The sequence below is a fragment of the Micromys minutus genome, assembly GCF_963924665.1.
Source record: "Micromys minutus genome assembly, chromosome: 14".
In the NCBI taxonomy this organism is placed as follows: domain Eukaryota; kingdom Metazoa; phylum Chordata; class Mammalia; order Rodentia; family Muridae; genus Micromys; species Micromys minutus.
Genome location: NC_137983.1, coordinates 47,432,185 through 47,457,228, shown reverse-complemented (window position 1 = coordinate 47,457,228; position 25,044 = coordinate 47,432,185). Strand labels below are relative to the sequence as shown.

The 25,044-nt window shown below is 47.7% G+C and overlaps 1 protein-coding gene across 1 annotated transcript; it reads right to left on the bottom strand.

The window, feature by feature from the left end:
- Positions 1-2,745: 2,745 nt before the first annotated feature.
- XKR5 (XK related 5) lies at positions 2,746-19,376 on the bottom strand (the record flags this gene model as incomplete). Its single annotated transcript, XM_080928555.1, has 7 exons — positions 2,746-3,839; positions 6,435-6,546; positions 8,327-8,496; positions 9,902-10,111; positions 11,142-11,326; positions 17,120-17,303; positions 19,319-19,376. 7 exons carry the CDS (start codon positions 19,374-19,376, stop codon positions 2,746-2,748), a joined length of 2,013 nt encoding a protein of 670 aa, XP_080784681.1.
- Positions 19,377-25,044: the final 5,668 nt, after the last annotated feature.

Genomic DNA, 25,044 nt, shown 5'->3' with positions numbered 1-25,044 from the left:
CATTTACCAGAACAGACCCAAGAGGTCCCCGTGGCTCGCTCATCAAAGCCAACCACTCAAAAGGCCACTGAGCTGAGTTTTCTAACTCTTGTTTGTTTCTCTACCTTTCTGCCTAAGGGTTTTTTTTTTTTTTTGCACAGGGACAACCTTGGCTGTCAAGTGATAACTCTCCTAATGGTGCTAAATTCACCCTTGAAGTGTTTCTTGGTGGTGGTTTACTCTAGCCCTGAGGAGGGAAATAAAGTCTGTCCTTCAAGATGGCAGCCAGTCTCAGAAGAAAATGGGGAAGTGTCATTTGCTTTTCCTGAGTACCATGGCTACACACTGGATTTCTTCCTGGTGTAGTTCTGTGGCACATTTGGCTAGCATCCAGTGGGCAGCACAAAACAAACCTGGAGCAGCAAGGATTGGTCTTATTTAGTGCCCCTTGCACTAAGGGTATCAGGATTGATCATGAAGGGCATTATCTAGCATTCCAGCTTGTCTGAGAAGTGGGAAGTGTGTAAAGAAAGAGCAAATCCTCCACTGGAAATGGAGGCATTGCTTGTCTCCTCTCTACTCCCCCCTTCTCCACCTTCTCCCTACTTTCCTGGTAACAGGATTTCTGTTCACTAGAATCCACACAGAATTCTGTAATGGCATTTGTAAGGGATGGTTACTTCATCTTTCTGTATTGTCCCTCTGTGCTGGGCCTTCGGGTTAAATCTCAAAGGCGAGATGGCACCTTAAGGAGCTTTAGTTTGTGTGTGTGTGTGTGTGTGTGTGTGTGAGAGAGAGAGAGAGAGAGAGAGAATGTGTGTATGTGTGTGTGTGAGAGAGAATGTGTGTGTATGTGTGTGTGAGAAAGAGTGTGTGTGTGTGAGAGAGAGAGAATGTGTGTGTATGTGTGTGTGAGAGAGAGAATGTGTGTGTATGTGTGTGTGAGAGAGAAAGAGAATGTGTGAGTGTGTGTGTGTATGTGTGTGTGTGAGAGACAGAGAGAATGTGTGTGTATGTGTGTGTGAGAGAGAAAGAGAGAATGTGTGTGTGTCAATGGGAGCCTAAAGTGTACGGAGAGATCATCTACCAGAGGTAAAGCGACATGAAGCCCAGGTCAGGCTTGGGAAAACAGAGCAGTGCGTGGAGTTGATACTGTAGGAAAGATGCGAAGCAGTGTCTATTAGGAAGCAGGAAGATGGCCACACTGATCTCATCTACTTGGAGGTCGAAAGCCTAGGTAGAGTAGGAACCTGAGCCTATGGACACTTGTAACAAACTCTCCTTACTTCCTGTCTTGATTATGCATGTGCCATAACACCGTCCTGCTATCTCTGATTGGCTCGTGTCCTTTCACCAAGGATGCTGCTGGGAAAGCACACTGCAGACATTGTACGTCTCCCCCGATACCTGAAGCTGATCTAAGCAGAACCACACTTCTTCAGGCCCTCTGACTGCCTCTGAACCCAGCAGTGTCTGGACTGGGCAAACCACTCACCCTTCCACTTGCTTCCCGGTGGTTTACCATTAGGCTTTCTTAACTAGTTGGGAAGGAATACACTGGGAAATGATGGGAATGACCTACCAACAAAGGATGCTTTCAGGGGAAGAGTTAGAAAGGACTCAAGCATCTGGTAAGTGACATCGCTGATGGTCTTGTCATACACTGAATGGAAGAAATCAGCAACTGTAGAAATGAAGTAAATTGGTTATAAAGCTGACAAAGAGCCACTGGTGAGTCTGCAGGAAGAATATCTGGATGATAGAGGCAAGATAAGGAATCCAGTGCCACCCTTAGCTACATGGTGAGATCAAGATTCTGTCTTAAAACAACCAAACCAAACCAAACCAACCAACCCACTCACCCACCAACCAACCCACTCACCACCAACCAACACACTCACCCACCAACCAACCCACTCACCACCAACCAACACACTCACCACCAACCAACCCACTCACCCACCCACCCACCAACCAACCAACCTCTGCCCCTAGATGTTGCTTAGGTCCTGCCAAAGGGATCTGAACTCAAAATATTGCTCTCATTTATAGCTAGGCTGATTATGAACATATAGCTTTCATCTACATTAACAGTTTGTGTTCTCTAATAATAAGATATTAACATTAATGTTTCTGGGAAGCATGCTTTTATTTTTAAAGATATTAGGTGTAGGAGTGTCCTGCCTGCATATATGACTGTGAATCGTGTGTACGCAGTGTCCACAGAGGCCAGAAGGGACAGCCGTCTCCACAGGACTGAAGTTACAGATGGTCACGAACTGTCAAATGGGTACTAGGAATTAATTAAACCTAGATCCTCTGGAAGAGTAGGCAGTTCCCTTAACTGCTGGGCCATCTCTTCTGTCCCCAAATCATTGTTTTGTAGAAAAGTGATTAATAACCATCCAATGTGAAGAACGGTTAATTATAAAGGACCCGGGATATGACGGGACTCTTGAGTTTTGCCTTTGTTTTTTGGAAGCCACAAAGAAACACTCCAGGGTTCAAGCAGCTCACAAAGGGTCCCGGAAGCCCCCTTTGCTGCTCCCCACTGCCCTTGAGTTTTGCTGTGCATCGGTGCCATGTGTGACGCATTGGTTGGGGGGGAATCTTAGACATTATCCAATCCTGTCCCTTCATCTTTTCAGGCATGTAGATGGGAGACCGGAAGTAGAAGAACACGGGTGTCACGTGTGGAATTTCTCTTCCCACTGAGCAGCCAGTCTAATGTACTTGACCTGTTGTCTTATTCCTCCACGGCTATGGTCAGATGAAAAAACTCATCTCCTGCTTCACCCTGTCCCTGCCGCTGTAGTCCCTTTGCATAGACCCCGACTTAGGGGTGGATGTGAAGCAGGGCTCGTCAGCAGCTTGCAGCCTCACCTTTGGCAACGAGCTCTGCAGACTCGGATCCTTAGCCGGGTCCCCCCACTCCTCCCACTCTGACCTATCTGGGGCTCTTCCGGAGAACCCTGCACTGGGGCAGACGCTTCTGCCTGGGATGGGACTGATGTTAGCCATGGCAACAGGAAAGGGCTTAGTGACGGCCTGAGGCAATGCGGGCTGCACAGGCCTGCTCTCTCCCAAAGTCCCCGAGTGGGATGTCCGCAGAGCTACTGGGCTGCTTTTTTGGTGGGATGGGTCCATGGTGGCACTGAAATACAGTGTCATGCTCTCCTGTCCTTCCTTCCCCTTCAGGGGATCCTTCCCCTGAGCTGCAGGGTCAGTCTTGGTCCCAGCCTTTGGACTGCCCTCCTGTGTAGCCGGTGGCGTCTGGGTTACCTCATTGTCCTCAGCCACGCTGGCGAAGGAGAGATAGCTAGAAGTTTCCAGTGACTCCATCTCTGCTTTCGGAGCACCTGCACACTCCGGCCCTTTCTCCAAGGTCAAAGGGTCACTAGGAGAGGATGGGAGGTCTTGCTGGGAAAACAGGGGTTTCCTCTGCAGAGCACAGTGTTGACTCGACCCCAACACGGGGGGACAGAAGCAGCCAGGGCTGTCACCTTGGAGGGCTGCGTTGATCTTAGATACACTTCCTGTCTTGAGAGCAAGTTTCAGCAAGAGCCAGTGGTGGTGGCTAAAGAAAGAGTACTCCCCAGATCTCCTCTCCCCCAGCCCCACCTCTGCAATGCTCTTCTCCGGGCTGGGGGCCTTATCTAGACTTGTTAGCTCATAGTTTTCCTCTTGGCACCAGCTTGAGCTGTCTGGCCTCTCCCCCGTGGGAACCATGGTGCTGGGAGAAAGCTCTGATTCAGCGTTGTTATTCTCTATGGGGCCACAGCATTTCCTCACGAAGCTCTGCTGGATGTCTGAGGACTTAGGGTGTAGTACACTATAATAAATCACCAGCGATGCACACCCTGGAACAGAAAAATAACAGAAAGGAGACCATGAAGGCGTGTTCTGGGACACTCTACGTCCTGCTGGAAGCGACAATTGAACGGAACAATGTAACGTTGACCAACAATTAGATTCTCAGCCTTGAGAACGGACACTGTTAAGGGGGAAGGCTTTGAAAGAGGCCTCAGCATCTATCAGCTATGAAGGTTTTGAAACGGTGCACCATGGCTTCGCTCAGGTTGAGTCTCAGCCTTCTTCCCGGAGGGCATCTTCCACTGACGGCTCGCACCACATGTGGATTTATTTGCGTGTGCATTCGAGCACTAGGGGCATGGTAGAGATCTCCCAGAATCCCACCGCCGGCACAGTGTGGAAGGATGCCAAAGCCGGGGGAGGCAGGAGGTAAGAAGGCGGCTTCAAAAACAAGAGCCCCAAAGCAGAGGTCAGTCATGCTCCTCAGAAGCCGTGTCAGGGCATTTCCATGAACAACAACACTTCCTCTGTGCACAAACAGCTTAATCACATTGTTGTCAGCTTCATTATGTCGATCAAGAGGTGTTGACTGCTGCAATAATCTCTTTACCAGAGCATTCCAGTAAGCCACCCACGTTGTTTCCAGTTTCCTGTCGCGCTGGAGAAAGTGCCTGTGTTAAGGGTTCTCATTATGCTGGTAGACGATATGAATTAAGTGTGTGTGTGTGGGGGTGGGGTGGGGGTGGGGAGGGGCTGAAGGCGCCAGGAGATGGCAACATGACAGACCCTAGAAAGAGCCCAAATGACAGCGCCCCATCCTCAGTGACTCTGGGGACAAGAGCAGGCCCAGGGCAGGGCATTGGTTGGTGGTAAAGTTAAAAGTGGGGACAAGGACCAGCGGTCCTCTCTGCCTTGAATACAGCTCACATACTAGCGTCTGTGCCTTGGATTCTCACCGTGCCCAAGCAATATGCAGCCACTCATCTTTGGCAAACAAATCCCACCAAAGCCAGAAGAGAGCAGCGAGCCAGCTGATGTAATCCCACACTATGCTGCGCATCCAGGGCGCCAGTTAGGCGTCGGCTGTGCTGATTTTCTGTAGGACCCTGCCACCTGCTGGATTCCTGGCTGTAGCTCCAGGCTGGTTTGTAGTAGGTACTAAGTACACATTTGTCCAGTAAAAGAAGGAAACAGGGAACCTGGATTTGGATGGGAACTATCTCAAGTCTGTGTTCTTGAAACTATAATTACTTTAACGAATATTACTTTATGTGTATGTATATTTTACCTGCATGTATATTGGTGTACCCCAGGCCTGCCTGGTGCTCTGAAGAGGCCATCAAATTCACAGGAATTACAGACCAGAGACCATCAATGTCCCTGGATCAGGAATTACAGACCCGTGTAAGCCACCACGGAAGACCCAGGTCCTCTGGAAGAATAGCCAGTGTTCTTAACCACGGAGACATCTCTCTAGCCTCTGTTATTTTTCTTTTAAAAATCACTTGTTTTCTTGAAACAAAGCCTTGATACATAGCCCAGGCTGGCCTCAAACTTGTTAACCCTCCTGTCTCAGAGAAGTGTTAGGATCCCATGAGTGAGCTGTCATATTCGGCTTATATAGTGTTGGGCATGGAACCCAGGGCTTCTTGAAAACTAAACAAGCACTCAACGAGCTGCTTCGTGGATTTTTTTTTTTTTTAACATCGGCTTGCCACAGACTCACAACTTAGGCCAGGATGGCAGGATGGTTTAGAACTCACAACAATGCTCACAGACTCACAGTTTGGTGGTTTCCGTCTTTTGACATACTCTCCCTTTCCTATTGGAAATGCCCAAGGGGCCAAAGGCAAGTTCAAGATGCGTCCAGCGCCACCTGCTGTTGGGCAACAGATCAGCATGACATAGCCCAGCCCCTTCTGAGCTGAGAGGGTAGTTCTACTTCCTCCTACTGTGAACCAAGTGGTTAGGTCTCTCAGCTGTGAAGACTGTCACATCATATCCCAAGGGATCCCCTCTCTGCAGGAAGATGACTGGACATAGGCCACTACCAGGCTCTTGCCGGACACCTCACCGATTGGCTTGCAAGCAAGCTGCTTAGCAATTGGCATCTCACTATTCAATTTATGGGCATCATTTTGAACAAACATGGTTGCCCCTACCTTTGTTTGAGTCCCCCATCAATCTAGTCAAGCAGACAAAGCTGAGCTCAGATTCTCAGACCACTGACCCACAGCAAGGGTCCCATCCCCTGCCCACTGCCTCTAAGCCCTTCCCTGTCCATCCTGTTAGCATTACCTCTAGGCTCCGCCCAACAGTTACCTAGCAACAGCCAGTACGAGGCTCCCATATAAAAACTTCTCTTTCTTCTTATGTGCTAGACTATCTGGGATTAGTGAGCTGTAGTGGAAAGCGGTTGAGGAATACATCTGACATCAACTACAGGCCTCCACATGCAAGGGCATCTACACACACACCACACGTGAGTATCCTTACACATACAATATCCTCACATAACACGCATATATAAAACACATGCTTACATACCATCCACGCACACACATGAAAATAAAAAGAATAAAAACGAAATACAAATCCAAGTTGAGAAGAAAGCGTGGCTCAGAAGGCTCAGTAGGTCTTACCAATCAGAAATCCAGACAAGACCCCCACCACCGTCCACAGGCTGGCCCATGGTGCTCTCTGCAGAAAGTCAGTGGCCAACAGTAAGAGTATGGTGTTCTCCAGCATCATGACCTGTGGGGTCAAGAGAGAGTCACCATACCCAGGGGAATACAGCTCTATGTCCTGTTACCTGTGACTCTTCCCTCCTGTCCCTGGTGCTTGCTGGGGTTCAAAAACCAAGGAGCCTCCTCCAAGCAGGAGCAAGGCCCCCCTGTGGGAATCTTCCTACACAGGGAGGCTTGCTGGTGTTATTCATAGAAACGTCTGCAGAGTCAGAGACACAGAGGAATGCAGAGAGAATGGCAGAGCTTTGGCACAAGTCTATGCAGCCCGCACTAAGATGGCTGACAGGCCACAGGTGGCATTGGTCTAACAGCTCAAGGTTACATTCCCCAGGGTGAGATGGCAGCTCCTTGAACTTCCTGCCTGAGGAACTCCTGTTGCCAGGGGTCGATGCTCGTTCTAGGTGGAAACATGATGAGAGATAATTAAGACCCCTCACCCTTCTCACAGCAGACGAACCAGAAAGCTTGTAGGGGGTGAATTCATCTCCCACACTCACAGCTGACTACAGCAAGGACTGGAGAACATCTCTTTGAAACACAAACATTCCAGGAGGTCACTCTCTCATGTTCTGTAACTCAGGTGACCCCTGTCTTCCTGCCGTTCATAGAGGAACCCATCTTTGGTTCCCGCTCTGGACAACTCCAGTTAGCACATCAGATGGGACAGTCACTAACTACCCTTCCTCTGTTTTTTACACATTTCCATTTTAAGGACCCATTCTCCCCTCACCTCTGTTCTCTCCTTTCCCTCCTAAACTTTCCGATCACCTTGGTACAAATCAGAGTTTAGTTATATCACTACAGTCCAGACAACACTGTTCCTTACACTAGTCTGTGTCTCTCTGGCAGCACCACATCGACTCCCCAGTGCTCCGTGGTCATTATGTTACCACTATAGCTTCGCCCAAGATGCCTCCAAGCCTCTCTTAAGGCAGACCCTTGTCACTTCTCCACAGCCTGACGCACTGTCCTATTCGTAAAGCCTCCCTGGCTACCGAGCCTCTGGCCCTTGTGTTTCTCTGGGGCTCTGACGGCAGTGGGTGTGGTGCGTTCCTCTATATATCTATAGCTACGAAGAGCCACACGCTAGCTTTGAGTTCATTTCTAACGTATTTTGAGGCTGTGTGCTTGCTGAGATGAATCAACCCCTCATGGGTGAAGCCATGCTTTCCAGAGCCGTAAACACCTCCGGAGAAGAAGGTGAGGCCACGCCTGTGGTTGTTAAAGGTGGGCTGGCAATGCTGCCTGAAGCTGCCTCAGGGGAAGGGCCTGGGAATCTCCACTTTGGGAAAGTCCCCAAGTGAATTTGCCAATGAAGTCTGTGGAGTTGGCTGCAACTGGAGCTCCTGATGATTGTCAGGCTATTGTCAAGGTGTGCAATCACTGTTTATAACTTCTCCCTATGCCTGGCTATTCCTCTCCCCTCCCCCCTTTCTGTGCTGCATGGCATTTGAAGATCTAATGCTTTCCACTATTGCTCTCCCTTATTGCCTGAGACAGGGTCTCTCACTGAACTGGAAGCTGGACATTTTGGCAAGGCTGGCTAATATGGCCTTGGGCTCTGCCTGTGTCTGTCCCCAGTGCCGAGTCAAATGCATTTGGTTGCTGAGAATTCGGACTCAGATCTTCACGCATGCACAGTAAAGTACTCTTACCCTTGGAGCTGATTGCCCAGCCCCTAATATCCCTTCCTTAATAGATGTGCAGGCACGCACACCCGTGTGTGCACCTCCCCACCGAGCATGCGGCAGGCAATGTAAAAGTCAGGCTTAGAGAGGACCACTTGCCAGGTAGAAGCTGGCCATCCTGCTTCTGGAAGGGCTGTCCCAGAAATTGATGTAGCAGAGGATGAACACGGCCCCCACCAGCAGATTGAACAGCCTCCAGTGGCAGGTGCTCCCCACAATGTCGCTCTGCTGGGCTACAAGCCAGAAGGTCATCACCAACCAGTGAGCACCTGGAGAGAGAAAGGGGTACAATTTCGAGTTCAGGGAGGTGGGAAGGGGGTGAGATTGAAATTGAACATCCAAGAAGAGACCCCCAGATCCAGAAGAGAACCAAGGGGCATAGACAGGCCATTGATTCCATCTTTGCAAGTCTTATCTCTCTGAGCCTCACCGGGGGCTTTTAACCCAGGTTGGAGCTGAGAAAACAGACTGGCCACCCATCAGACCCTGCATGTGGATAGATCCTCTTCTGCTTCCAGAAAGCACTTAAGGAAGCAGTTAGGAAACCCTCTTCTCTTTTTACACTGTTTCTCTATAAGCCCCAACCCTCCAGACCCACAGAGAACCGCGTGTGAACCAGTTACAAGTTTTAGTCTTATATTTTAAGATGACTAGCCTCATTCTGGATCACAAGCTGAATTTTAAAATGACTAATAAAATGTAGTTAATTTCTCTGTAAGAACACAGCTTTTTTTTTTTTTTAAATAAATAGTGTTCTTTTCTGCCAATAACTGTATTAAATGTTTGCTCTTGGTACATGGGCCAGCTATTTCTCAATGTTCTTGGTTCTTTTAAAACAAGAGTACACTGTTCCTTCTTGCAGAGTGTATTCACTGATGACCAGAGGACACTGCTGTCCTTGGCAAGGACACACAGGCCCCATTCAGGAATCTGAAGGGCCAGACAGACAGACAGACAGACACTCAGCCATCACATTCATCATATCTGTGCTCCTGGCTCTGAGGCTGGGGCTCGGCAGAGCCTTCCTGTGTGAAACAAAGACAGTTTCAATAACCAAAGCAAATGGGGTACGTATGGAGGCTCCAAGCTGCAGCATATATATTGCAGAGTTTTGCACAGGATCAGCTGGAACCAGGACCTCTCTCCTGTGCAGCCAGGGTAGTGAGATCCACACTCTCTCCTACATGAGCAACAACTTTCTGCAGGAAAGGCTTGTGATCTACACTGGTCTTCTGAGGATCGTGGTTCCAGCTTTAACTGGTATTTCTGGGGTGGTATATCCAAAGTGTCAGCATTCCCTACAACCCCCTCGAGTTGGATGCACACTCTAGGAATTAGGTTCTGGACCTCTATGCTCATGGGTCAGAGATATCAATAACTGTTAGTAGCCTGACAGAGCATAGCAGAAGCCATGCTGTGGCTGTTCTAGATGTATGAGGACTGGGCATTTCTATTTCCTCTTTTGTGGAACTGTCATTACAAAGGTCACTGTGCTGAAGAAAGAGGCCACATCTGAGCTTCCAGCCTGCTGAGCTCTCCTGGGAACACAGAGACCTGCTATTCTATTTGCCTCTGTAAGAGTCTCTGTCAAACCCAGCCAGGCGAAGATCTGGTACTGAGGATCACGTAGAGTTACTGGTATGTCTTTATGAACAGACTGGAAGCCCCACTTACCTCCGACCACCAAAACCCAGACACGGTAAACTCTGCAGAACAGAACCAGACTCAGCACACGAGCACCCAGCATGCCCATTCTCCAGAGCTGCTGGCACAAGAGGGCAGCCCATAGCACGGTATGGTGGCCTGGCTTCATGATGCTCAGGAAATGGTTGTATGACACTAGAGCCCAGGACAGTGACAACCAGGAAAGCAGGGCACTGACTCCTGGAAGATTGAACAGACAGAGATCCCTATAGGCTCCTAAGCACACACACAGAGATGCACCACCCCCCAAACCTTTCTGAGAGCATCCAACTTCTTATCAAAAACTAGACCAGGGGTGATGCACTATGGACCAGTTCCCTCGGTGGTAGGTAACTTAATGGTGTACCAACATACGTTTCCATGGAAACGAGGGAGGCTGAAAATGTTTGCCTAGTGCCTGGATGCCCTTTAAAAATGTCCCAGTCCCTGAGCTTCTAATACCTATGGTCTAAACTATGATTAAATCGATATGGGTCCTACAGGTCCCTAGACACAGCTTATTACAAGTATGTATTCCCCACATGAAGGAGTTTGATGAAAGAATGGTTGAGTATGCAACGGCATCTAAATGCTTAGATCTTCTGGTGTAAGTTTGGATGCTTAGAGGGAAGAGGAAGTGGGTGTGTCAGGAGGCAGAGGCAGGAGGATCTCTGTTAGTTCAAGGCCAGCCTAGTGTACAAAACAAGTTCCAAGATAGCCAGGTCTGTCCTAGAGAGACCCTTTCTTGAAAACCAAACCAAAGCAATGAAACAATAAAACGGGGGAAAAGGAGAGGAGGAGAGGAAGGTGGGCAGGGGCAGGAGAGAGGAGGAGGAAGGAGAAGGAGTGGGGGGAGGTTAATGAGGAGTCCGGGCTGGAATGGGAGCCGGGAACATATCTGCGAGCTATACTTTCAGATGTTAGTTCTGCTGCAACAGGAGAGACCAGGGAGAGATGGACATGTAGTCTTCCTCCCCAAGGTAGTCTTCAAGGTAGTTATCTCTACTCTGTCAAATTTTTATCTTATGGATTAACTTTAGATACTCTACCCCCAAGAAACCAGCTCTCTCTGAGTTCATGATCCCAGCAAAGCCATTTGGGTCAGTGAGAATTGGGGTTCGCCTAAATCTCCCAAATAGGAATTTTGAGAGGATACCAGGTCCTACAAGGTCTGGCACATGTTCCTGGCATTGAAAGCAGATGGTATGAGACCATGGTGAAAGGTACCCACCTGGCACAATGTCTGTGAAGTCAGAGGCTAGGAACACGTACACCTGAAGCAGCAGGTGGGGCCCAGTCTGCAGCAGAGCCTCCAGGAGCCGCAGGGCTGACAGGTCAACCTCCTGCAGGTGCAGCTGTCCCCAGCAAGGAGCCTCTTTCCCCTTCCACAGAGCCACTGCCACAGAGTCCCAGTGCCTACAGAGAGCAAAGGCATCACGACATGGACCATTAAGCTGACTACTCTGGCTTCCACACCAACCTTTCACACGGAGATATGAGACATTATTAAGAGTGTCTTCTGTCTCTACTGTGTCCTTTGGGGCCACCGGTTAGGCTGTTGCTAAGCTCTAAATCCAAGCTGCTTATTCCAGTTCAAACTTCAAGTGTTCAGCAGGGTGCCACTGTAGTCCATTTTCCCCAAGGTTGGCGGAGCCAGGGTTTATTTCAGGGCTAAAGAACCTAGGCTGGGCCTGATGATGTTTGCAGGAAATCTTGACCAGTGTTCTTACCCCAGATCTTTGAGGAAGGGGAATTAACCCCTTCAACAGAGATCTGCTGTAAGGCACTGTGGGTAATCATCTCTTTAGAGCACAGAGATGAAGGAGCCCTCATCTTTCTCCTCGGAGTGTACATCTCCCAGTATCCTGAGAATGGAATCCTCTAAGAGCAGCTGCACAACATGGGTCTAGGATCCTCACCAGAGGCTGGCAAGAGTGGGGCAAGATGGGGAAGCTAGGGGAGATATGATCCTTTTTTTAAGTACAGCAGAGTTCTCAGTTTCAACACATGAAAGTTGGCCCTTTCTCTGGCAAACTGAAATCTGAAGATGTATGTATACTGTGTTTGAGATAGGAAATAAATGTATACATTTGTGTTGTGTATTAGTGAATGCATATGTAAACATATGCACACACATGCATATGCAGTGTGCAAACATATATGCCTGTGTATAGCACATGCAAACATGGTGCATATGCTCACATAGGCATATGCATGCAGGTTCACACAGGTCTGTGTGCACATGCAATGCATATCACACGTGCATATGCCCACACATGTATCATACATCATACATATACTACACACACACACACACACACACACACACACACATATGCATGTGTAAGTGGGCATATGCACAGCAGACATGAACATATACTTTCTTACTTTACAACTCTATACTTAAGCAGTAAGTACTGAAGGCATGGGTGAGATAGAAGTGCTGGGTATAGAAAAGAAGAAGTGAAAGATAGAAGTGCTGGGTATAGAAAGGAAGGAGTGAATGCAGGGAATGTTGGAGTATGCAGAGCAGGACTTGGCTGGAGAGGGTGGAGAATGGCTCAGAGATGGCTCTGAAACTTCAAGCTTAAGCTTTTGAAAGTGGCAATGCTAACATGTAACAGAAAGATATCTGCCAGCAGCTGCTTGATTGACAGGGCAGAATATAAGTTTTGTTTTCAGAAATAAAAAATGTAACGAGCTCCGGAGCCTTGGAAATATCTGGGGCTTTTGGTTTTAAATCAGGAGGCAAATGGTTGTAAGTTAGGATGCATGATTTTGCAAACAGAATGGTCAAGTGGATGGGAAGTGGCTAGAGAAGGTAGTGTATAGATATTGGGGGCCTAAGTCAGAACTTTAGCAATTAGTCACCCCAAGAAAAACAAAGTCACCAAAATGTGCTTGGTGGTAAGGGCAGTAAGTTTGAAAAAGCATGGAGTGCTCTCAAAGTCAAGGGCAGACACAAGGCAGAGGCACACATGCTGCAAGAGGCTGCTGGGTTGTGAGAGGGACAGCTAGAAAGCAGGGACCAGGGTCACATCAGCCTTGGCATGATTAGGTAACCTTCTCAGCATGTAACAAGAATCAAAATTTAGAAAGAAGCCAGGACATGCCCTTGTTTGTGTTTCCACATGCATATAGGAGGCGCTTTGTTTTGATACTCTCATCTTGTGAAAGTTAATTAGAAAGTGGTGTGAGCCACTTGTCACAAGAGCCTGAACAACTATACCAGCTGCCCGTGAATTCACTGTGAGCTTTGGGGGCCTATAGGGGTAAGGTTTTACCTTCACCTACCAACATCCTCCCTGGGGCTATGCTCTACAGCAAGGAGGCAGAGCCATCCCATCCTGGAACCACTTGAGTAGGAATCAGATGAGTATTTACATGTGTGAGGAGCAGTCAGTGAGCACGTCCCGGAGAGAATGCGGAAACTGTGGATGTGAAATTGAGTTGGGACAGGGTATATGAGAGATTAGTGGGCTAAGATGATGGAGTCGGAATGGGGTCCATGACTGGGAATGAGGCAGTGGAGTGGCACTGTGATGCTGTGTGGGCAAGGGAATAGAGGAATTCAGGCTGAGGCTAGGAGGCAGCTGTGGGGAGCTCCCAGGGGAGTTGGAACGAATTGGGAGCTGCAGGAGCTTGGTTATGAGGTCCTGAAAGGCACCCAAATTTCTCTTCTGGATGCTGCGCCTCAGGCCCCCATATCTTTGCAACTATCCTGGGTTTCTGACTGCTTGTGCCAACTGTTCCTGATACTGTCTTTATAAGGCCTGACCTACTCTGTCGTTCCAGGCCCTTCTGAATACTGCTGCTTTGAGCTGTTCCCAAGTTAGTCTCAGACACTGTACTCAATTAGGAGTGTCTGCGGCTCGTCAGGGAACATATAAGATACTTCGTGTGAGCCGTGTTGCTAATGGCCAAGAGTCCGAGTTGCATTAAAAACAACACACATCTACACAGAAGCCCAGAAGTGCAATCACCATCCCTGACTGGTCTTCAGAATTAAACTTCTCACCTTTGACCAGGCTAAGAAGAAAGTCAGCCACATCCACCAGAACTAGAACAATCTATCCTGGGCTCACGGCTTAAGGAATTAGACAGTTTAACATTGATAGTAATTAACACTGACACCCACGTGTCAAGCTGGTTTTATATGCCCTTAAAGTTGGTTTCAACGTTCTCTTCACTAAAGAAAAGCTGCCACACTAAGACACATGCTGAGTAGGAGAGAATTTAGGTAGTTTCTGTTCTCTCAGGCTGAATTTCTTTTTTTTTCATTCCTTCCTTTCTTTCTTAAAGATTTATTTATTTAATGTATCTGAGTACACTGCAGCTGTCTTCAGACACACCAGAAGAGGGCATCAGATTCCATTGCAGATGGTTGTGAGCCACCATGTGGTTGCTGGGAATTGAACTCAGGACCTCTGGAAGAGCAGTCAGTGCTCCTAACCACTGAACCACTTCTCCAATCCTCAGGCTGAATTTTTAAATAGATATGCAGGCCTTTTAAAAAGAAAGAGGGGCAAGTACATGCAGTGTTAGAGGGGAAACAAAACATTCAGATGAAAAAACAAAACAAAACAAAAAAACCAGCCACCATGTAAAGTGAGTTGTAATTACCATCAGATTCTCCTGAACTTAACATCATAGTTTCTGTTGTTTGACATTAAAACCAGAATCCATTTAGGTCTTCAGCCCTTGCATTTTTTATAAGCGGTTTCACCTCAAGGGGTTTGCGTTTTATTGATTTTTCTGTTGCCAGTTCATTCATCTGCATTTCATTTTGGGATCAGTTAATGGATTTCATTTTTATAGTTAGAGGTTGTACAGACACAGCTGTTCTGGCTCCCCCTACCGGTGCTTTTGACAAACTGCAACGAAACCAAACCAAACTAAACCAAAGGTGATCTGCAGGGCTGGCTTCTCTCCTGGTTTTGTTTGTGAGAGCCACTTTCAGAGACTGAAAGGGATTCACCACTTTCAACTGTAAGGGCTTTCTGTTGAGGAGGTAGACTGTAGTTGGGCTCATCTGCGATCTCCGAAACACTGTGGAGGGGTGTCTGATAAGCTTCTGGCTGCCAGGAAGCTGAGAGCCAATTCTCTGGTGCAGTTCTCAGACTTGAGCGTCTGACTTTATCTCCGCATGTGTTGCTTGACCTCTTCTTGCAAATCTATGTTTACCTTCCCTCAACTCTCTCTTTTAAATTACGCATTAATTTTAAAGGGCTGATTTATTTTTATTTATCTGTGTGCCTGACTCTCTCTCTCTCTCTCTCTCTCTCTCTCTCTCTCTCTCTCTCTCTCTGTGTGTGTGTGTGTGTGTGTGTGTGTGTGTGCCTGTGGAAGCCAAAACAGGGCATCAGGTCCTCTGGAGCTGGAGTTAGAGGTAGTTGGAAGCCATCTTATGTGGGTTCTGGGAGCTCAACAGTAGTTTGTGCTCTCTATCCCTGAGCCATTGCTCAAGCTGCCATATTATTATTATTATCATTATCAATTATATAATAATAAATCAATATATTTATTACATCAATTTATTATAAGATATATTATATAATAAAAGTAAAATATTATAAAATAAACATATACTATATTAAATAATAAATAAATATATTATTATTAATAATAATTTTAAGACATGTATGTCTCATTCTGTAGTCCAGAGTGGATTGGAGCTAACTATGTAGCACAGGCTGGCCTGTACTTCACAGAGATCTGCCTGGCTTTTTATCTTAAGGGCTGGATTAAAGGCTGTGTGACTACCCCAGGCTGTATACATTAGTTTTTAATCACCTGGATTTTTTTTCTAAATTAGCTATATATGGCTTTTTGTTTCTCCCAATTTTTAATTTGCACTTGTCTTTTCATTTATCCATATTAATTTAAAATATGTAGCAGAAACTGTGCCGTCACTTAGTGGTGATATTGAGAGCCCAGGGGATTCACTGTCTGATGCCATAGCCCGACTAGCCTCTGGCACCACTTCCGTGAGGGTTTATAAGGTCCCCGGTGTCTCTACAGAGACCCAAAAGGCAGATCACCTGTGAATAGTTCAGGATGCTTCTGTCTGAAGGCTACTTTGAAATCTGCTTTTGAGCTATCGAATGCTTGTTTGTGTTGAGGCTGTTCCACTGGTTTGATTTGCCATTGTCTTTGAGGTCTCACTACATGCAGCTAGCTACCTATAAGTGAGCCCTCTGTCCTCATACACAGCCAGGCAAAGGAGGGAGCAGAGAGCAGGTTGTACTCCAAGAAAACTGCAGTCAAATTCTATGAGACAACTTTTCCCCCTGCCAGTGACAGCCCTGTTGTTTCAGGAGAGCACAGAGCTCAGGCAGGAAGGCCCAGCTTGGCATAAATTGCTGTAACACACACATGCGCACATGTGTTTTTGATGCCTCTGTGTGACAAGGGTCTGCTGGAGGGAAACATGAAGAGGTCACTTGATGTCTATCTAGAAGCACTTTCTACTCTGACCCAAGTCTAACCTAGGAGGAGAAAGAAGACAGAAGCTCCCAGGACAGACAGACAGCGGCACTTGGCAATGGCCCCTGAGATGCCCTTCAAAACTCGATCATCTGTGATTTAGAAAGCACCCGAGTCGCAGGCTTCGCCTGCCTGATTCTTTATTTCTTTTCTCTTCATAAAAGTCCCCTCAGTTCTCCAGGGCTATGGGACAGCTGGGAGTGGAAATATCCTGCTTCCTATCTCTAGGTGACAATAACTCTTCACCTCCAGAGACACCTATGGGCACAGGGAGGCCACTTACACCAGGCCCATACCTGGCAACCTTTTATACAAATAAGAGAAAAACTAAAATCCACTGGCCCTGGCCCCAGGTCACTTATTCCTGCCATAGACGCATAGAGTAAATGCCATTTTGTGGGCTTTACTGTCTATCTTGTGGTTAATTAAGTCTGTGCCACCTTTAAGGACACCTAGTAGGTGTCAGACGGAGCATGTTAAGCAAGCTGATTTATGTGGTCACACATAAATTCAATGAATTAGTACATTAAAAATAAATCTTTGTGATTTATTTATTAAGGGTCACTGGTGCAGCGAGGAAGAGCCCCTGACGTTAGAGAGGCTTTAGGATGCCAACGCCAGACAGGGCTGTGGCCCTGAACTTCCATGGCTTTAAGGTCAGAGTGGGTACGGATGGGGGAATTCTCCCACTGCATCAGATGCAAGGGCGGCAGGTGTTCTTACCGCTTCCAGACGCCGAGCTGCAGAAGATGCAGTGCCGCCAGCCACCAGGGACCCTGATGCTCATCCGCTTGAAACCACAGAAAGCTCAGCGCCTGGACCAGGAAGCCGGGCAGGAGGACAGAAAGGGCCAGCCACCCCCAGAAGAGACGACCTGTGGCAAAGTAGTAAACTATGGAGCAGAGGCCTGGGGTGAGAGACAAGATGAGGGGTGTTGAAATGACAGGCAACGCCTTTATATACACTCGTCTTCTGTATGTTACACGCATGTTATGCTCTGACACCCTGAAAACCTGTCTGCCACAGAGAATGTGGCAGGGATATGCACTCTAGCCAAACTCAGAGCTTCTGTCTTGGACCCATGTACCCCAGGAAATGGAACTTCTCTGCCTTAGCCTGTCCAGGGTCAGGGGCCAAGTGACCTGCCTAGAGCTCCCCAAAATCACAGAAAGTATCCACAGAGAAAAAGTCCTCTGAATCCATTCACCATACTCAGTCTGTCTTGTCTGGTGAAGCTCCAACAGAGGTTCTTGGCTCCTGATCAAGAGTCTTCCCAGAGGGCCCCACACAGTATGTCCTGCCTCTTATCCCTGGGAGCTGTGATCTTTCCTATGTCTGTTTCTGTCCAACAGATCATTTAACTAAAACAGAACAACAAAACGCATCCCCAAATGAACCCGGGCCCCAAACCAACATAACCAACACAGCATCCTTACCATTAGCAAGGAGCCAACAGGGCCTGCTAGCAATAAGAGAGGCCCAGTGGTAGTGGCATGCTAAGTACCTGGAGGAGACCTCGTAAGGGAGGATGGAGTGACCTTATCTTTACCACACCGTTATAGCCAACCAGGGTTGCATATGCTGGATTTTAGTCAAAGTTGGTTCTGCGTGAGGCTGGCTTTGAGTTTTCTTTTGTTTTGTGTTTCTAGGGATTGAACTCAGGGCTGTTCCTATGCTAGGTACTACTGAGCTATCCCTGAGTCCGCTTTTCTTTTCATTTTGAAACAATTTCTGCTAAATAGCTTGGGCCAGCCAGCTTTAAACTCTTCCTGCAGCTTAATTGGGTCTCGAACTCACCACATTCATCCTCCCCAGCTCTTCAGTGGCTTGGATTATATGCCTTATGTCATTAGGGGGGTGTCAAGCTATATAACCTCGGATGTCAGCAAGAACCTGTGTTGGTATTAGAGGGGGACAGCGGAGGATACTAAGGGATCCTTCCACACTACCATTGCCCCGAGTTTTCTAGTATTATGGAGGAAAGTGGATTGGCAGGCACACATCCCTGGGAACCCAGCAGCTATGGGAAGAGAATGGCCACTATTTTCTCGGTCCCAGGTTCTGTTCAGTGCACTGACAAGCTTCCTGCTAAACATCTGTCCCCTTTCAGTTAGAAAGCTAGGGACCTAGGGCACTTTAGGCAGCAGTGTTCAGCCTCTCCAGGGTCCAAGCTAGCGCCCTTTGGAATTCTGAGTGGGTGTTGTTACGGGAATCTGCGGGTACGACGCTGTAAATTCGAGGTAAATTTCAGAGATACCGTGTCCAAGAAGGTACGCGGAACCTTGGTGGGTCAGGATGGTGCTGTTTCCCCAGGGACAGAGCCTCCCTCCTAGGAGCATGGCGGAAGTGGGCGGAGGCACTTAGTGCCAGCACTGAAAGGGTTACAAGTTCAAACGCAAAAGGCGCGAAAAGTCTGGCCATCTTGCTTCACCGGTCTTGCTACCTACAGGACTGGTGTCCCCAAAAAACTCAGCGTTCTGCTGTGTCACAAGCCCGAGAGGGGAACCAGTGCCCTTTGGGATCCCACCTCTCCCAGCTCTCGGATCGCATGCCACCCCAGCCCGGAGTCCGGGTAGCCAGGGCGCCTCACCAAGTGCTGGCGCTCCAAAGTAGCCTCCTCACGCAGCTCTTTGCAGAGCACCAGCGGGAGGAGCGGGAAGGGATTCAGGACTCAGGGTTTGGAGTATGGGGAGGATCCATGCATGGAGGGGGATCTCACAGTGGAGGAAGTCATGCATGGCGAGGGGAATCACGCGGGGAGTGCTCTGCAGGTTAGGAGGGGGAGCAACTGTGCGTGCTCTGGCGCAGTGTCTGCTGCCTGCCTGCCAGCGGAGGGGATGCAGCGGTGGCAGATGTGCCCCGCTCACTGGGGTAGAGTGGGGTATTGGAGGGGTGAGCACTCGCGGGCTGCGCCGCACTCACGCGCGCTTTGCTCGGCCGCCTGCAGCAGGGCAGAGAGCCCCAGGAGCCCCGCGTGCATCTTCTGAGCTGCTGCTGCCTGTGCCCGCCCCTTCCCCTGCCCCGGACCCGGCAGGGGAGGCTTCCGGCTTGGGGCCCCAAGACTAGAGGCTTTTCTTCCCAGTCAGTTACCAAGTTGCTAGTAGGGTGGGGGTGAGGGCGGGGTCAGAGGCAGGGGAACCACAGGTTCTTAGGGGGCAGTCTCACGGTCTATGCTGGATTTGCATGCTGCCCCAGCATCCTAACGGCTGTAAGGCAAAATGGGTTAGTCACTCTGGGTGACTAACAATGCTTATTATAGTCAGCGGGTTTGCTCAAAACAAAGACCACTTAACTACTAGTCAGAGTGGGGTGTGTGTGTGTGTGTGTGTGTGTGTGTGTGTGTGTGTGTGTGTGTGTGTGTGTGTGTATCATGGGAGGCGGAACTTGAGTGGCTGATTGGAACTTTTAGTTATGTGTCCAGAAAAGGGCATTTCCACCTTTAACGGCCGCCTCGTTCTCAGACCTTTCTCCCAGGGATACTTGAGGGTTAATCCAGATCCCCCAAAGCCAGAAGTAAACCTGCCCAGAGAAAGTCTTTCTGGGATATGGGAAAGCATCACCCTGACATTTGTTAGGATGCAGGGGTTATGTAGGATTGTGTCTGTGGACGTGGGTCAAAGATTGTTCTGAATCTTCGTCCCAGTGGAAAAATGTTTTATTACTATTGAGCAAGTGCAGCAGGAAATTACTAAGTAAAAATCAGGTCTACAGAGATTCTGCCCAATAGAATTCTTGCCAAGGAACATGAATATAATATAAATTAGGACTGGAAATAAACACTGCACATAATTAGTGATGAGTGGGGAAAATTTTAATACATTTCTCAGTATTTATAGCCTTAAAACGTCCCACCACCCTCTCAACCCCAATTCCTAGCTGTATGGTTTGAAAAACAAATATATATCCCATATTTCATATGTTAAAAACAGTCCATTGTAGGCAAGATGGAGGAACAGGACGTGGGCTGCCTCTCTGGTCTGCCTTGTGTGCTGTAGCCAGTGTGAAGGGGCATGCACCCCAGTGTTGCAGTAAATATTAAAAATTAATAAATGCTTTATTTCTTTATCGGCCCCGAGGTCTCACTCCTCAGGCCTGGTTTCAGTTTGCAGCCCTGCGAACCTCTGGAACCTGGTCCGAGCCAACACGGCCCAACTCGTACTCGAAACTCCCGTCCCTGGCGGTTTTCTACTGCCTACTCTCTGCCTCTGTCTCTGGGTGTTTCCCTACCCCAGAATCCCACAAACACAACTCTACAGTACGATAGCTTTTCATACAGGTTTATATTTTCAACTCTCAATCCACAAACCTCTACACAAGATTACATCAAATAGACAAAGATACAAACTACTCTTCTACATAAGATACTAGACCTATAAAATCCTTAATGTTCATAGCTTTTTAACACCAATCAATCCCACCTGGGTCCAGCTGGCCCTTGGGAAACTCCATGTTGCCAGGACCTTCACCCTCTGTCCTCTGACCTCCTCAGACCTCTCCACCTCCCTTGCCCCGCCCAGTCACTGGCTTTCCTTTATTTTACTAATTAAAATGGGAAGGTTCAGTTGGAGTCATGTGACTAGGCAGCCCTTCTTGGGAAAGTGGAATTAACATTAAAATACAAACAGCTTCAGGACAATCTACACCCCAGTTTTGGCATGCTATGCACAGAAGGGTCAGCTGGAAAACACAACCGGGGATTCCAGCAGGTGGATTCTATCTGATTCTACTCTGTTTGATTGGCTGTGTGGCAAAGGTTTTGCTCATGATCACACCTCCTGTGCCAGCAGCCTTCCATGTCTTCTTGCCCTTGATCCAGTTACTTTTCCTCCTTGGCTAATGTGTTATCTTTCACCAGTATGCTATGGCAGGAGGGGAGGGACAATCATTAGACTATTGACACTTTGCCCCTAGACCAGGCTCAGGGGAGACTGTTGTGAGATAGACTTTTCCTATGGAAACATAATATGCCAGATAAAAGCAATGTTTGCACCCTTGTGAACCTCAGTGAACCAACGAGTATCTTACTGGGGTGACTAGCAGGAGTATGGGAGGGGTGGGGGCGTTATTTACGAGGAGCAGGGGTGACTCAAAAGCAGCTGCAACATCAGAAAGATCACCCTGACATGGCTTTAGATTTCTCCTGCAGGGTCCACATGACATTAGCCCAGAAATGCTGGTATCCTCTATCCTTTAAGACTGACTGAGAAAATCTCACAAGGATAAGGTAGGTGGGGTTGAGAGATTCTTTAGAGTCTCAGGATTCCCTACACTCTTGGTAAGTCCCAGGTCCAGGCTGATATGGTCTGGTTAGATTGTTGGTGGCCGCTCTGGAGAATAATCTGGCTTCCCAGTGTGAGAAGCCTTCCTCAGGACAGGTAGAATTCCTTCCACCCAGGATGTGTTTATAATCAGGACTAAAATGGGTCCTTGAAGGTGCTAGGAGATGCCTGTGACTAGCCATTGATCTCCTTGTTTCCTGGAGGGCTACTTGTAAGACTCTGAAGGTTGCTGATTCTGGCTTCACAAGTAGGGTGTATCCTCCTGCTGATCCTTCAGGCACAGAACCAGCTCTTCCTGGTTCTCTTTAAATCCTGCATCCCCATCTCTCCTGTGTATTCAGTCAGTGCTGAGGCTTACCTACCGTTATAAGAGGCAGGGGAAGAAGATCGTTGGCAAGAGAAAGTAGTGGATCCTTATGGTTCCCACAGGGCCCAGAGCAGAAAGGCGGAGAGACTGGCATGATGTGCAGGTGATTGTGACAACCCAAGACCCGAGTGTGGCCTTATTTTAATGGGACAGGGTTTTCTGTGCTCATGGGGACTCTTAAGGGAGAAGCTGCAGCCAGAGTAAAGCCTTGGCACTCAACCCCCCTGCTATTTGTCTAGAGGCATTTGCAATTCTGTAAGAATGTATTTCTGGATGGGATTTGAGGTATCTCTCATCTTCTGAACCCTGGGTCAGGGCCTGCTGTCAGGTAGCCCCAAGTAGGACTCAGAGAGTTAGGGAGGGGAAGCCCAGCATTCCAAATATGTGGCTTATGGTGCCAATGGAGATCTTAACCAGCAGAATAAGGGTGTTCTATGTCTATGTGGACATTGAGTAAGTATCTGGTCCTAACTCACTTGGTTTGGTGGAAGGGCACTGCCCACCTTTCCTGCTGTAGTATATCTAGAGAGAGAGAGAGAGAGAGAGAGAGAGAGAGAGAGAGAGAGAGAGAGAGAGAGACAGAGAACCTTCTTGTAAGCTAGGAACACTTTCAGCACAGGTGTGTTCTTTATGTGCAAGTAAACATGGGGCATAGAAGATACCTGTGAGGAAGCCATATGTATGACAGACTCGGAGGGGAACAGTTTACAGATTCGGAGGGTTGCCACTTTAAGCCCTTGTGCTAGAATGTGATCTCCTGGTGTTCATTCATATCTAGGACTGTCAGTCATTTTTCTAGAACTTTCAGTCATTCTCCCGGGCCCTTGCATCCCTGGCTTTGACGGATGCCTCAGCTTCTGTGAGAGCTTACCTGGGTGGTCTTGGAAGAGGAGTAGGTGAATAGAAGAATCAGATAGTACTGTATCTTTATCATTTCTACCATGTCTAGATTGCATATCTTGAGATGCCTACTGGACAGTGGTGTCCCAAAGCCCTGCTGCGGCTGTATTTATATGGATCAGAAATATACATCTCTATAGCTGTGCATGATATTGCATGATATTGTATTATATTGCATTATATCTTATGATACTGCAATCCAGAGTCAGGTTCCAATAAGAAGCCTTCTGTCCCCTGAATTTATCCTGGATACTCCAAGTCAGTGTCTCCATCCAGACCTTTTATTTTTCCCAGTCTGGGGTGTTTGTGTAATTCTGGCAAGGATTCCCACATTAAGGCCTCTCCTGCTCCAGGGGAAAGAAGGCTCAGCAATCAGCCAGTTTCTGTGCGCAGTCAGGTTGGTGCTTCACGGTGCTGTATTAATTTTCTTCCACGAGGGGTCCCAGCAGCTCCATTTTTGCAAACAGACTCGGAATCCTAGAATGGCGTCAGCTCAGAACGCAAACGCCCAGCACGGCCAGCAGAGGGCAGCTGTGCATGCCACTCAGAACGTCAACTACAGTTTGTCACCAAAGGTTCTTGAAGATTCCATTTGTTCCCCCTACTTTAAACTAGTATTTTAAACCTATCGTTTGAGAAGTTCACCGTGTACGCTGTGTATTTTTATCTCTCTACTCCCATTCTCTTTAACTTCCCTTGGCTGCTCCTTCCCATGCCCATCCCAAATTCATGCACTTAAAACATTTTAAAAAATAACCCACGGAGAGGAATATGCACATGGGTGTTGGGTTACCTATAAGGATAAGGACAAAGTACCACTGTCATATTCCCAAAGGAAACAACGTTCCTCTCTCAGCAGCCATCAGTTACCCACAGCTCCTCAGTTAGGAACTGGCCCCTGGGGCCTTTCCTTCCAAGTTCAAGTTTTTAATAGGATAATCTTGTCCAGGTCATGTACAGGTAACAGCAGCTGCGGTGAGCTCACAAGTGCCGTGACCCTGTCACGTCTAGAGCACAGCATTCTTTAGCACCACCCCAATTCTTTGGCTTTTATAATCTTTCTGCCCTCTCTTCCACAATAATTCTTGAGCTTTACTTTTCTTTTCCTTCCTTTCCTTCCTTCCTTCCTTCCTTCCTTCCTTCCTTACTTCCCCTCTTCCTTCCTTCCTTCCTTCCTTCCTTCCCCTCTTCCTTCCTTCCTTCCTTCATTCCTTTCTTTTTTTCTGTGTAAACGTTTTTTTCCTTCGATATATTCACAGTTGCCCATTTTCAATTTTGTTTTGTGGTTTGTGTTTTTGAGGTTAAGACAATGCGCTTATTTCTCTGTTTGCCTCTAGTCTAAAAGATGAGGGTTTCTCCTCAAGTATCTAACCTAAACTTGGTTTTGTGTTAACATATGACTCCAGCGAGGGGCTGAGAGTCTGAAACCAAGTCTCTGGAACTCATCCTATGATTGGCTGAATTACAATGTAAAGTTTTGACTCCAATAACATGAGGGTACTGACTAGGAGTTAGTAGGGTTCTAATGTATTGCTGATAGGTGGGGGGAATGCAGGTATCTTATAAAGATCCCAATGAAGCTTACAAATACCTTATGAGAGTTTCTGAACATGTAAAAGATTTAGGGGACATTGATTTCTTAAGTTTCCGGCGGGAGAATCAACATAATATACCCATCCAAAAAATTGAACTCTCTTTCCCTAAGGAGATGCTGATCACTATTTTGTGGCAGGTACCAGGCAGCCTTTGAGTCTCCTGAGGACATTCCTACCAGATACCTATCAATATTGGACTCCCAGAAGTCTCCTCAAAACACATAGTGTGGCCAACTAAGAGGTAAAGAGTCCTCTAAAGAGCTGATTTAGTTTCCTAGAAAATAGAAAGCAAACTGAGAGCAGAGTGTGGGAGTGTTTTTTATGCACATCTGGCAATGGGAATAAAACAAGAACCCCAGTTAGAGCAGGTTATAATTAAAGACATTGGCCTGGTTCCCACACATTCTCCTTCCGCTATTGTGTCTCAGTGAGGTAGGCACTGCGTTTCTGTGCTTAGTTGTTTGGATGATTCATGGAGTGTTGGCTCCAGGTTTCCACTATTGCAAG